Source organism: Capra hircus, chromosome 11, assembly GCF_001704415.2.
Source record: "Capra hircus breed San Clemente chromosome 11, ASM170441v1, whole genome shotgun sequence".
Classification (NCBI taxonomy): domain Eukaryota; kingdom Metazoa; phylum Chordata; class Mammalia; order Artiodactyla; family Bovidae; genus Capra; species Capra hircus.
This window is the reverse complement of record NC_030818.1, coordinates 11,815,229-11,830,749: the sequence shown is the minus strand read 5'-3', so window position 1 is coordinate 11,830,749 and position 15,521 is coordinate 11,815,229. Positions and strand designations below refer to the sequence as shown.

The 15,521-nt window shown below is 35.6% G+C and overlaps 1 protein-coding gene across 1 annotated transcript in view; it reads right to left on the bottom strand.

The window, feature by feature from the left end:
• Positions 1-15,521, bottom strand: part of EXOC6B (exocyst complex component 6B) — a 705,276-nt gene that overhangs the window by 369,397 nt on the left and 320,358 nt on the right. Inside the window, exon 8 of the mRNA XM_005686374.3 lies at positions 11,587-11,655. Coding sequence (XP_005686431.1) covers positions 11,587-11,655 — 69 coding nt within the window. The remainder of the gene's footprint in view (positions 1-11,586; positions 11,656-15,521) is intronic.

The window sequence follows — 15,521 nt, the reverse complement described above, 5'->3', positions numbered from 1 at the left end:
TACTAGTGTGAACTGTGAAAATCCCAAGACAGAAATAAAGTACACAGAGTTTCAAAGACATTTGTAATAGGGCTCCCCTCCTTTTTTTTTTCAAACAGAAAGAAAAAAAAAAACAGATCAACTGATAAAACTGGGGTTCCCCAGAAAGACAGCTCCAGAAACAACTGTAAGGAGACTTAGATCCTATTTGCCTCTGACAATGCTGAAATTCTATATCCACAATTTCCAATTCTGTGTGAGAGGCAAAATCATCTGATATTTCCCTCTCTCTGTATCACCATCTTTGCAATGTCAAACAAGGAGAAAAACAAAACCACCTTATCCACTAACTCTAAGCACCAAGAATTTAGCATATAGGCCTTATCCATTGGTTTTTATTTCTACCATTGCAGTAATATTAATAAATGACTGCACTTGTATTTATATCCAAACCAAAATTTAAATGTTCATTCAAGTTTCTTTGTAAGAAATTGAAAGAGTCTAAATAATGGATTTTTACTACAGTTATATAAATTAATACAAATCAACTGTCTTTGTTCAAGGAAGAACAAAGATAGATTTTACAAACTAGGCTACAGTAAAAGTACAATCAATTATAATGAAAACTAAATAATCAGTCAGGGCTTTATTTATCAGAATTCACTGAAATAGCAACCCACTCCAGTATTCTTTCCTGGAGAATCCCATGGCTAGAGGATCCTGGCAGGCTACGGTTCTTAGGGTTGCACAGAGTCCAACACGCCTGAAGCAACTTAGCAAACACACAAACATTGCCAGGTCAATGATCTGTGAGAAGCACTGTCAAAAGCTATGTGAGGTTAATACCTGAATATCTTTTTATTTTTCATTTGCTAATCAATTATCTTAAAATCAAGGTGTAGCAGAGATGTTTTATTTTTTTAAAGGGGGTTTCATTCAAAAAAATAACAATTTTAAAAAATCTGACCATCAAAAATATACCCCATCCTTCCAATTTCTTTTAAGTCCATGAGCTAATTGTTTCTACTAAATTTGTTGTTGTTTAGTCACTAAATCATGTCCAACTCCTTTGCAACCCCATGGACTGTAGCCCGCCAGGCTCCTCTGTCCAAGGGCTTTCCCAGGCAAGAATACTGGAGGGGTTGTCATTTCCTTCTCCAGGGCATCTTCCCGACCCAGGGATCAAACCCATGTCTACTGCATTGGCAGGCGGGTTCTTTACCACTGAGCCTCCAGGGAAGCCCTCTACTAAATTCACTGGCAGTTAAAGTACCTTTTGATAAAAGTACAGAAATAAGAAACATAAAACCTTACCTCTGGTAGCAATAAAAGAACTATTTCAGAGTGAGCTTAGTCTCTACCAAATGAGGTGTTTCCCTCATATTTACCATATGCATGAGTCACTTATTTGATGTAGTTAAATTTGCATATAGCACTATGAGACTGCTGAACAAAGTATTAGATAAAATCCAAGATGATAAAATTATAAATACAGGCATAAGCTACAACACTTCAACGACCACTACTCAAAAGGAACTTTAACCTTGAGAATGCCAAAACTAATCATTTTTCTTTAATTGAAAATTTCAGAGTCTTCAAATATTTATTGCTACCACAAAGTTCTTTAACTGATTTCATTAAATAATTCCCTTGAGATCTCAGAAAACTTGTGTCACTTACAACTGCATATATCTTTTCCTTTTTCCACTCTCCAAATCCTTTCCTTACTATTAGTATAATCTGTAGTTACATGACCATGGATTTTCTAAATTCTCCCAGCTGCCAGTACAGACCATACCAGTAGAAATCCTCAGATTATAAAGGGAGAAACATGTTCCAGGAATGTTTCTGCCCACCCAACCTTCCCCCATCTCTCGTGTCAACAATGATCATGAATGAAGGACTTTAAAGAGATTGTGGGTAAATTCTAACTCTGCTGCTGATTCACCTCTCCTAATTATGGCCAAACACTTAAAAAGAGATACTGTTAAATACAAGTAAGAGGTAACATATTCTGAAATTTACCACAGTTATATTCAGGAAGATAAACTACTAACTACAGTTTTCATATTATTTCTAAATCTCTGCTCTGTATCCTTCTAAGTTGAAGAATTCAGGGGGATAAAACTATTAGTTTAGATGCTGATGTTAACTTTACTCTTAACAGGAAAACAGGTCCACCCACTTGCCATGTATAATAGCTTCCTAGGGAATAAAGATTTATGACAAAGAAATAAGGTTACTTTGAAATATGCTTTTAAAGTTAGATTTTGGCAAGGTTTGCAAGTCTAAGAAAAAGACAAGGTGGTAGGGAGTCCTTAGGGGACTTATAAAAGGGGATACTCAAATGGAATTGGGATAAGCTACTCTGGGGCATAGGTCTGTAGTCAGAAGATACCTGAAATCTAACTCAACTTGTAGATCCCTTTAGATGAATTATTCTTTCAAGGTCTTTGGATGAGATTCAGGAGTTAGGGAAGCCTCTGAAATTCTAAGCAGAATACAAAGTACATGGATATATGCACATCTTGTCTAGGGAAAGGGTTCTCAGCTTTCATCTAATTGTCAGAGGCCTCCTGCTGAAGAGAGTTTTTAAAAATACTGCATTTGTAGTATTATATTGCCTTTATAATAATGAATTCACTGCACAACAGCATTCTTCTTTCCTTATATCTTAGGCAGTTTCACAGTGTCCTTTAGTGACTGAAGGACAATTATATGAAACTGAGGTTCTGATGATTTATGTAATACTGAGGGGTTACTGCCTACTAAAAAAAAAATCCATATATTGCTATAATTGCTATCCCTGGGCCCGAGATGTCAGAAATGTTTAAAATGATTTTTTTCATTATAGTGTAACACACATGCAGAAAAGTACATAAATCAAAGGTGTACATTTGTCAACATTTTCTAATCTGGTAATTTTTTAAATTGTTAATGAGCAGATGATATAGATCACTGACAACCAATATACCACAAGAAGATTATAAATCAGGCCCACAAACTAGGGGTTATGGTTATATTTACAGATTTGCTCCCCTAGTATCTTAATGATACCCAAGATCCTTGTTATGGGGCATATATACACCCTTTAAGTGAGAGAAAGGTGAGTGAGCAACAAATTTGAAGAAGAGTCAGAAAGATGGAATAGTACATAGAGAAGCTTGAAGTATGTACAAATCTTTGTTCAAGTTGATTGGAATTCAAGGCTTGAAGCCCATAAACATGGCAGACATCACTGGATTGATGAGATGTTTTTAAAAAATCTGCAAGACAGATTGGTTTCTGTCTTCATTAGACAACTATCCATCTTTTAAACTAAAACTACACAATGTACAAGACTCTCAGATTATTATTATTCATCATTCCCCTTCCAGTTAAATTTTTAGTTTATGCTATTTTCTCCCTTCCTAAAAAATTATCCTTAATGACTGTGAAACGACTTATATCCTATGCCTTACCTGCCCATTTCTAAACCGTACAGGAAGATTGAAACACTTTAAGCTCTTTAAAACAATTCTATAAAATATACCCACCTTTGCTTTGTACACTTCCATTTGCATTACTACACCAGGGGCCGAGTCTCAATTAACCACTATCTGACCCTTGTTCACTTTCTTCCCTCCCCTCCTCCTGCCAAAGTTTGCCCTTCCTGCCAAAGTTCAGCACTTCCTAGAAAAGTCTCACAGCCTGTTTGATATTGTACTTCACTTTAGTCACCAAAGGAAGAATTTACAGGTGCTTGGCCCCATCTATAAGACCATGACCGAAATCTGACCTCCTGTTACAATACGTGAACTCCTGCCCTACTGATAAGGCTGGCAGATATAAGTAGGATTTTTCAAATAATCCTTTGGGAATTTATAAGCAGCACAGCCATAAAAGGGGGGTGAATGGAAGGTCGGTTTCACTAAAAATAATAAATATTGCCATGTTTATTCAAAGTGTGCCTTGTTATCCTCCAGGCCAAAAGTTCAGATAAACACTATTGTAAATGACAAATATTAGAACTTTTTGTTACTTCTGTTATGATCCTTCCGTTGGACACCAATAGAACTGTTTTCCCTTGTATAAGCCCCAGCTCTGATATTGTATAACACTGACTGAGACTAGAATACTGGATTCATTTGCAGGTCAAAAGGAGGGTAGTTATATTTCAAAATAAAAAAACTTTTATTTAGCATTATATTCTACTAAGTATTAAGTGCTATAGTATTGTAAGTATAGTATTATAAGTATTAAGACTAAGTATTATAGTCCACTGCAGAAAAAGAATGCCTATTTAGAATACAATGATATAATACAGCAAGCACTAACATAAATATGTACTAGGTTCTATAGTAGTGTAAAGAGAAACAGCATCCACTGTGCTTAACCCAAACATCAGGAAAATTTGCTAGAGGACTTGAGTAGCAAATAAATATGAATCTGGAAAATAGAAATGGGAACAGTAATTCAAGCAGAAGGACTAGCATGAAGACAGGATGAGCTGCGTGAAATAGCATGGTATATTCAACAAACTGGAAGCATTTCAGTATCAGTAAAGGAAGGTGGGAACCAGCAGGAAAAAACAGCAGACTGGACATGGAAAACCTACCACACTTTCATATGCTGTGTCTTCTTCTGTACCTCTACATTTTACTCCATAGATGACCAATTAGAGCATTTTACACAGACATCATTGATCAGATTTATATGATAAATTATTAACACACTATAGTGAGAACTGAGTGAGGGGTTAAGATATAAGGTAGGGAGAACAGTTAGGAGACAGTTCTCAGTAATCTTGATAAGAATCTGAACTGCTGCTGCTGCTGCTAAGTCGCTTCAGTCGTGTCCGACTCTGTGCGACCCCATAGACGGCAGCCCACCAGCCTCCCCCATCCCTGGGATTCTCCAGGCAAGAACACTGGAGTGGGTTGCCATTTCCTTCTCCAATGCATGAAAGTGAAAAGCGAAAGTGCAGTCGCTCAGTCATGTCCGACCCCCAGCGACCCCATGGACTGCAGCCCGCCAGGCTCCTCCGTCCACGGGACCCTCCAGGCAAGAATCTGAACTAGGGCAATCATTTTAGGAAAGAAGAAGGTGAAGTAAAACTACATTTAAGAGGCAACACTTGCAAGATCTGAGATCTGGATATGTTATTAAAATAGGAAGGGATTAAGCAGTTAACTTAGTTTGTAAACTATCAGCAAAGTCAAAAGCTGCTAAAATGTCCAGTAACATACAGATTCAGGGTAGTGGTATAAACAGAAGATAAATACACAGGGTTGATGAAGGAATGAAAAGTGAAGAAGTCAAGACAAGTATAGGAATGGAAAAGAATGAGAAAGAGAAGGCTTACTTTCTCCTCACTCCTCATTTCTCTATTCCTAAATCTTTTCTTAAAGCCTAACTCTTGAAAATCCCTTGGACTGCAAGGAGATCAAAGCAGTCAATCCTAAAAGAAATTAACCCCAAATATTCATTAGAAGGACTGATGCTGAAGCTGAAACTTCAAAATTTTGTCCACCTCCTGTGAAGGCCCAACTCACTGGAAAAGACCTTGATGTTGGCAAGATTGAAGGCAGGAGGAGAAAGGGGCGACAGAGGATGAGATGGTTGAATAGTATCACCGACTCAATGGACATGAGTTTGAGCAAACTCTGGGAGACAGTGAAGCCAGGGAAGACTGGCACACTGCAGTTCACGGGGTTACAAAGAGGCAGACACGAGTTAGAGGCTAAATAACAACACGTAAAATGCCAATATGAACTACACAGGAAACAAGAAAATATTTGTTATAAATATATATATTAAGTAATCTATTTCTAAATATCATTGTCATTAACATTATGAGGAACTACCTTTTATCACACAATAATACAAATTAGTGACTTGAGAATAAGGAAACAAATACAGAAAAGTGACAAATTATGGCCCCCCAAAACCTGTGAAAAGATTCAACCCTAGAAGTTATACATGATTTGGCTCTTGTTTTAGCAAATGAGATATCTGAGTTCTTATTTAAAGTCTGTATAGGTCTAGTACAGCAACATCTAAAAACTAAACAGATATTCCAAAAAATATATAGCTGACTTCTTACCACCCTAATTGAGGGTTGTACCTTTTCAAAACTTGTAAGAAACATTATAAATGGGGAAAGAGCCTTGTTTCTGCCATATAAATAATACATTAAAATTTACAAACACTAAATATTTCAATATTATTGAATGTATTTTGAAATGGGCAGTTTAAGGCCCTCTTTTTTGTTCTCACAATTTAAGACTATATAGACTTTGTATATTTAAGAATGTGTGAATTTTAAATAATTGATAAAGATTGCATGTTGATGGCAGAAACTACAATCTCTATCAACATGTCTATACTTTGTCTATACTATACTTTGTTTATACTTACACTTTGAAAAATACCTATAACATGTCTCATGACTAGCATCAGAGACACATACTTTTTACATATTAACTACCATTTATTAAATGCCAACTATGCACTAAGCCAGGCAACATTCATACCATACCATAACTGCACTAAGTAGGTAATTACTGGGCTTCTCTGGTGGCTCAGATGGTAAAGAATCTGCCTGCAATGTAGAGGACCTGGGTTCAGTCCTTGGGTTGGGAAGACTCCCTGGAGAAGTGAATGACTACCAACTTCAATATTCTTGCCCAGAGAAGTCCATGGACAGAGGAATCTGACAGGCTACAGTCCATGGTGTCCCAAAGAGTAAGACACAACTGAACATTATTATCACATTTTATATATGAGAAAGCTGAGGCCTGGGTCACACTTAACACCACTACTATGCAAACAAATCACTTTAGTACTCTTATGAATCACTACTAGATTTCTCACTTGAGGAACTAGCATACACACAGTGATAAGATATAGTGCTGTCATATTATAGTCATTCAAATGTTGTAACTTATTTCCTGACAGATTATAATTTTATAAAAGCATAAGTCCTTGATTGAGCCACCAGGGAAGCCCTATCCATCTACAGGTACCACTTATTTATCTATTCATTCAACTAATATTTATTGAGTACCTACACCAAGAACTCTTGTTGGTACTGAGGATATAACATTAAACAAACTACCCATTTTCATATACTTTATGAGAAAATAGTCACTTGATTTTAAAATTATGAGGCTTATAATAAAACTTAAAATTTTATATAAGCAAATATGGTTCTTTAGCTATACATACTGTTGAAGAGAGTAAACAAAATCATGACGCATATGCTCTTAGTCACTCAGTCATGTCTGACTCTTTGTGACCCTGTGTACTATAGCCCAGCAGACTTCTCTGTCCATGGAATGTTCCTGATGAGAATACTGGAGTGGGTCATAGGAGTAAGATAATATGGGAAAAAGGAGGAGGAAGTATGTGGCAAATGAAAAATGCATATTACTGAATGTGATTTCTACTCAGCTTTCAATAAATAGATAACTTTTATGTTATATAAATCATTTCATAAGACCGAAGAAAGGGAAGGATGTTCAACAATTCTAATGAGGTTAAAATAACACTGACTTACAAACCCCACAGGAAAATACAAAACAAAAGAAGAAGAAGAGTAAGAACAACACTAGGCCTGTGTTACTCATAGCCATACACATAAATACAAAAAAGATTAAAAATAAAATAGACAAAAAAGAAGTCAAATTCCACAGGTAGTTAAAGAAAGGCAGTGATTTACAACCACAAGTTGGATTTATCTATGAATAAAAGAATTGTTTACTATCAAAAATATCTACCAATGAAAGCCATCACATTCATGAATTAAAGAATAAAAACCACAGCATTTTATCAATATATTTGGAAAACAAATTTAATAAAATTCAATACTCATTTATGTTTCTAAAAAAATTTATAAGTCTAGGAATAATTAGATACAGAATATTTACCAAAATCCTATTGCAAACATCAGTTAATGGAAAAACTTTAGATACTCCCTCTTTGAATTTAGAAATCAGAGAAGGATGTCCATTATCAAATTTACTGACCAGCAAAGTAATGATGATCCTGGTCAATACAACATCACAATAGAAAGAACAGAGATAAATGGTTGTAAAGAAAAGAAACAAAGTAGATATCTGCATATACTATGATCAACCACACAGAAAACCTATCATAAACCAAAAAACAAACTATAATAACTAACAAAAGAATTGAGCAGGTTGCCAGATGTAGGTTAACTTATAAAAACCAACAGTGTTTCTCAATATCAGCAATAATTTTAGAAATTAAAGCAGAAAATAGCAACAAAAACTAAGTGTTCTGTTAGTAACTAAACAAAAAGTTCCCAAGACTATTAACAGAGAAAAATAAAGCTTAATTAAATAACTTTAAAGTAGACCTTATTCTTCCATAAATGGGATGACTTAGCACTATAAAGTGATCATTTTTCCCCAAAACTTATCTATAAATTCAACTGGTTCAAATAAAAATTCTAGGACTTATTTCATATAAACTCAAACTGATCATAAAATATATATGGAAAAATAAAGATCTATAAATAGCGAAAGCAATTTAAAAGAGGAAAAATGAAAAAGGACTTCTTTTACTATATACGTATGTATATTACAAAATCAAATATAACAAATTATAGAGCTGACACACACACAGATTCATACAAATATGAATATTCAGTGGATGCCAGAAGTACTACCAGGAATTACTGAGTAAGGTATAGATTATGTAATAGATAGAATTAGTAAAACTGAATTCATCACACAGAAAAAAAATTAAGTTGGACCCCTACCTCATACTATATACAACAGTGAAAACAAGATGAATCAAAATTACAATGTGAATGGTAAAATGTTAAAGGTAATGAAAAAGGAACACTCTATGACCTGGAAGAGAGAGGGATTTTTCAAATAACGAAACTCAAAAAGTACAGCTTATAAGGTTACTACTGATTGACTTAACCATATTAAAACCAAAGATTTATATTTTATGAAAGATAACACAAGACAATCTGGTGGCAATCTGGAAAAAAGATATTTGCAATATCCTAAACTGTTAGTATCTACAATATTGGAAGAATGCCTGAAATGTCTCTTTCCAGCAAACAGAAAAGACAAAAACAAGATATCTGATAAAAAATTGAAGAAAGACTAAAAGTAGGCAGTTCAGAGAAGAAAAATCTTAAAGGATTAGTAAGTTCAAAAAGAGAAGTATAATGTTACCAGTAATCAGAGAAATGCAAATTAAAATGATATCAATATCCATCAGGTTATCAGAAATTAGAAATTGGTAAAATTAAATATTACACATATACCTTACAACCAAGACTTTCATACCTAAAGTATAGAAACTTACAAGTCCATAAGAGGGTATTTATTTGTTACAACAGAATATATTAGGCAATTTAAGAGTTGATTGAAGGGAATGGCAATCCATTCCAGCATTCTTGCCTAGAGAATCCCATGGACAGAGAAGCCTGGTGGGCCACAGTCCGTGGGGTCACAAAGAGTTGGACACAACTGAGTGACTAACACACACTAAGGTAATAGATAATTAAAACACAGCAAATACAAATGGGATCAATTAACTATCACATATAAGCAGGAGGCAATGAACTAAATACACAAACTATAAAGAGGAACAGATATTAAAAATAGTACTAAACAAAAGATATAAGAAATAGAACTAGGTCCATAAGACAATACTATTTGAATAAGTTAAAATCAAATACAAAGTTACTATATATTTTTCAAAAACAAAAACATAACCATGATCATATGTTAAACATAATAGAGTTAGTATAATTGGGGATGAGAGAGAAGTGGAGTTATGGACAGGGGATGAATGGAAAAACCATGATAAAATGCAATACAACAGGGGACCTTGTATGAAATGACAAAAAAAGCATGTCACAAACTAAGCTGCATATAATTTATTTAATTCTCCTGGTGGCTCAGATGGTAAAGCATATGACTTCAATGAGGGAGACCTGGGTTTGATCCCTGGGTTGTGAAGATCCCCTGGAAAAGGGAATAGCTACCAACTCCAGTATTCTTGCCTGCAGAATTCCATGGACAAAGGAGCCTGGCAGGCTACAGACTATGCAGTGGCAAAGAGTCGGACACAACTGAGCGACTTTCACACACATGATATTAAAAAGAAGTAGTCAACTTATTTTAGATGTTTTGATACAATTTTATCTATATCTTGCTTCAGTCATGTCCGACTCTTTGGACTATACAGTCCATGGAATTCTCTGGGCCAGAATACTGGTATAGGTAGCTGTCCCCTTCTTCAGGGGATCTTCCCAACCTAGGGATCAAACCCAGGTCTCTGGTATTGCAGGCAGATTCTTTACCAGCTGAGCCACGAGGGAAGCCCCATTTTTATACAAAAGAACGATGAACAGAGAAAAGGAATACAAAGTGAGAAAAGAAAGAGAGGGGAAGAAGGAAGCAGACGGCAACAAGTGAGAGGAGGAAGAAGAGAAGAAGCTATCAGTTCTTTTCTCAAGCTACTAAAGTGAAGTCGCTCAGTAGTGTCCAACTCTTTGAGACCCCATGGACTGCAGCCTACCAGGCTCCTCTGTCCATGGGATTTTCCAGGCAAGAGTACTGGAGTGGGTTGCCATTTCCTTCTCCAGGGATCTTCCAGACTCAGGGATCGAACTCAGGTCTCCTGCATTGCAGGCAGACACTTTACCCTCTGAGCCACCAGGGAAGCTCTCAAGTTACTGGAGGTTACCAAAAACACTTCAGGCTATAAAGTTCGCCCAAACTATCTGGAGTAATGATACTATGGTAAATATATAAGGAAAGAATATGGATAGGCATAGGCACTAGGCAATAAAACATATTCAAATAGACTGAAAACCTGATAGAAGATTCACTGAATTTTGTTATAAAATGTATTGATAATGGACTTTTCTCATCAATTTGTCTTTGATGATACTTTAGAGTTTAATATTTTTACTGATTGTATGTATCTGTGTGTCTGCATGTAGGTATACTACCAAAAAGGATAAAGCGCCTTTCTTAGATTGACATTGATATCCACAGGTTTTCTCCTCAGAGAGGTTCCTCTTTCCGTATGTGTTACATGACAAAGAAGTAATTACCATCAGGAATAAAAAAATCTTATTTTAATATTTAAAGATAGGCTATTGTTATATGAATGCCACATTTCAAAATTAACAGCAGAAATTCAAATTTGTGTCACTATTTTTAGCTATAATCTAATAATCTTTTGATGACTGACAGAAATTAATGTTACTAGTTACCACATATGACATGGCAAAGATAAATAAAAGATTCAAGAAGAAATGAAAAGATTATTTTTTAATAACTGATACTCCTTTAAAAAAGAAGAAGGGAGCAGCAGAGGATGACATGGTTAAACAGAATCACTGACTCAACAGACATGAATCTGAGCAAACTCTGGGAGATAGTGGAGAACAGAGGAGCCTGGTGTGCTATAGTCTCAAAAGTCAGACACGACTTAGTGATTGAACAACAATAACAATTCCTTAATAGTAGTTTCTTATTCCTTAATAATAAGAAGAAAAACTATCAAATATGAGAAAGCAGAGATTTGAATTCAATATAGTTTTATTAGGCAAAGCCAAAGACTCACCAAGACAGAATATATGTGTAGACATCGATAAACAGGAGAGAAATCAACCAAATCTTGGGCCCCAGGTACCTGCAAAACAACCAAAATTGTCACAAAATATTCAAACAAAGCTATGAAGAGCAACAGCACTTATTTTTAATACTAAAGTGTTAAAGCAAAACAAAGTATGCTTCAAGAAACCTCGTTTTAGCATTTCAGTCATAGATTAAAAAACAGTGAGGCTATCACCAAGGGTGGGACACAGAACTGAAGAACAGATAACGGAGAAGAGGAACAGGTGTCTCTGGTCTTGCATATGCTTTTAGAGATACACTTGGAGGCTGCAGAAAAAAAGCAGGAAAGGGCATTAGAACCCATGTATATTTAAGCCAGCATGCAGTCAAATACAGATATACTCCAAGAAGAGAGGGGAGATGATTTTTTTTAAAATAAGATAATGAATGGAAAAATCAAACCTAGAGTATCAACAAATTATAGTATGAAAAATGCATACAGATTAATCCTAGACATCAAGAAAGGAAAGTAAAACAGAAAACTTCAGGTAAGAACTGCAATATAGTCACAGTGCTAAAACTGATTCATTACAATTGTGATGATGAATAAGTCACAATTTACTTTGACCTCAATTGCCTCATCTGAAAAAGGAAAATATTAGTTGACCTAAATAAATTTAATAAGAGTAAAAGGAAACACTAAAAAGCAAGTATTAAGCAAAACAGAACAAAAAGGAAAAGACAAAATTACATGAAGAAATACAGCAGTCAAAATGAAGACTAAAATAAAAACTAAAGACTAAATACAGACAAAGACTAAAGTGTTTAGTACAACACTAGTAACTGTATGATTCATCTGAATACGAGCAGCAGGCACAGCTAAATTGGATTGGGCTGATTCATGACTATAAGGTCAGTTTCCTTTACTTCATAAAAGTAAACCTCATATCTTCTTTGGGCGAACTGATTCTTCATCAGGATGCTGTTTCTAATGAAACCTATTCATCCTGCAATTCAACAGTACAATATCCACTTTCTTTTCCCTGCAAAACCATCACGTCTCTATATATTGGTTCAAATTTATTGGCTATTCTGTTTATTTGCTTTGCATCCATGAGATCAGAAATTAAACCTCTGTGTTTGGGAATCTCACTCAATATATTATATATCTATAAGCACTCCAAACAAATGTTTTTGTGACTCCAAAGACTGATAAGGTGCTCAAGATCCTACACCATGGCCAAAGCATAGTTTTACTTAAAAAAAAAAAAAAAAATCTAGAAGAGTTAGTGAGCACTGCCAAATTACTAAGAAAAACATTTCATGGACAGGCACCATGTAGGTAAAGAAAAGTATAATTAAAAAGCATGTAAAAATTCTAACTTTAAGAATACAAATGGACATTCATTTTCATCTTAACACAACAAGGGGCAATAGGTGATCATTACAGGCACTCTTCTTTGAAATGACTACAACATTACAGCATCTTCACAGTCGCTCCTCTTTGATTCTGAAGTGGAGATTTCAAGGAAATCTATTTTATTTTTCCGGAAAATCAGAGCCTACTAGTGACAACTGTAGCTAAGTGAAAAACAATTTCAAAAGAAGAAACATAGAAAATTCCCGTAAAATTATATTTACAATAGCATTTAAATTACCTAAAAATTACATGTGTACATGAAAAAGACAAGAAAAAAAATGCATAGAAAGAATTACTTTGATCCGTATGGAAAATTAAACTTTTTCCTTTTATTTAGAATTAATGATTATAAAGTTATTTTTAGAAATATATACCTTTAAAAATATTAAAAACATTCTAATTTTAAACAACAAATTTAATTACAACTTTGTTTCTATGTTCTTCATACAGATTATTTTGTTTTGCTTTGAACTCAAAGCCTTTCATTCAAAAGGAAACTGCTTCTAGCCATTGCTCAGGCAGAGTCTTAGCCCTTTCACATGTCAGACCCATCCTTAAAGAATGATCATCCCACCTTAGGGGACAATTTTCCAAAAAATCTGTGACAAATAACCTAATGGGACCCTTTACTAATGGCATGAGAAGACTGGTTTTTTGGACCAACTTAAAAATAGATATAATTAGAGAAGAGACAAAGGCCTTTTCTGTCATCTCCACCAAAAATTTACAACCAAATCTATTCTCTGTTGAGGCTGTCTTGACATCATCATATTCAGCTTCTAACTGTTTAAAGTACTCTGACGCAGAAGGGCTGTCAATGCTATTTCTTAGCCTCTGAAACCATAATCCAGGTAAGTCCTCCTGAGGACATGCTTTCCTGCCTTGAAGGTGGTACACAGAAATCAAGATAAAAAGGAACAGAATGGGGCTTAAGTTCACAAACTTGACTTCCACCCTCCAAACAGTCTACTATTTAGAAATCATTTTTCCTTCATGCTCCCTTCTGTGAGGAACGCTAGGAGCACTGTGAGGAAACCAGAGGAGTGCTGTGAGAAGAAAGGTATGTAAAGCATGCACTGACTCACGTTGCTTTGAGCTAAATGTGTTTTCTCTGCTTCCACTAATGAATAAGAATCACATCTACAGAAAGGTGAAAGGAGGAGAGCAACATACACTGTACGTGAAGGAATGCTACACGTTCGGAAGGATAAGAAATGAACTTTCAAAACCCTAAATAAATGGGAGTGAGTACCAGAACAAAAGGCAGTGTTTCCTGACTCAAATAAATAGTCTGCTTCAAGGTCCACATTTTGCTCCCCATTTAAAATGCTAAATCTCTGTTAGAGCTGTCTTCATTCTTCTCCCCTCAGTTGTCCCTCCCTCCCCTCAAGTTGCAAAGAATGATTCAAGCAGGTTTAGGTTTCAGCTGGGACAGAGGGAGGGGTCCAAGGACACTTTCCTAAGCTAACAATGACTGCCTTTAATGGTTTCTGTCTCCTAACAAAAGCCATGACTCCGTCTTTATCAGCTTCATCTAATTTTTCCTTTCCAAAGTAAATAACACAGCCCTTGCATTTTACACATGTCCAACTCTGACAAATCATTATCGACCAAGACTATAACTGATAAGAGATAACTTTGTGGTAGGACGCTGTCATTTCCTTTCATAAGGGCTTTCTTTCTGAGATATAGAAACATGATTAAAATAGTTAAACATTTCCTCTCTATGGCAGTCAGGAACTCAAGACATTAAGATACTGCAGTCTGTATTTTTCTAGTTCAAACAGATCTATCATCATACCAACAGTAGTCACAAACAATACACTTAAGATTATCCCACTTTTTTAACTAGTTGTTTTCCTTAAGAATTCACATGAAATAATTTCATCACCAAGGACAGCAGCTGCCTAATTCCCTATATAGTTTCTGAAGAGAGTATCTTCAAACCTCTTTATTATCAGGGAGGAGCCAATAGTAGGTAAAATTTTAGATTATGTAACTGAGAATTTTGGGCTTCCCAGGTGGTGCTAGTGGTAAAGAACCCGCTTGCCAATGAAAGAGGCATAAAAGACATGGGTTCAATCCCTGAGTCAGGAAGATCCCCTGGAGGAGGGCATGGTAATCCACTCCAGTATTCATGTCTAGAATCCCATGGACAGAGGAGCCTGGTGGGCTACAGTCTATAGGGTCGCAAGGAGTCAGACACAACTGAAGTGACTTAACACACACACACAACCAAGAAATTTATGCCTGGGAGCACACTATTTGTTGTTTTTCAGTCGCTCAGTCATGTCCGACTCTTTGCAACCCCATGGACTGCAGCACCACCAGGTTTCCCTGTCCACCGTCTCCCAGACCTTGCTCAAACTCATGTTCATAGAGTCGGTGATGCCATTCAACCATCTCATCCTCTGAATCCCTTTCTCCTCCTGCCTTCAATCTTTCTCAGCAACAGGGTCTTTTCTAATGAGTCAGCTCTCTGCATTAGGTGGCCAAAATACTGGAGCTTCAGCTTCAGCATC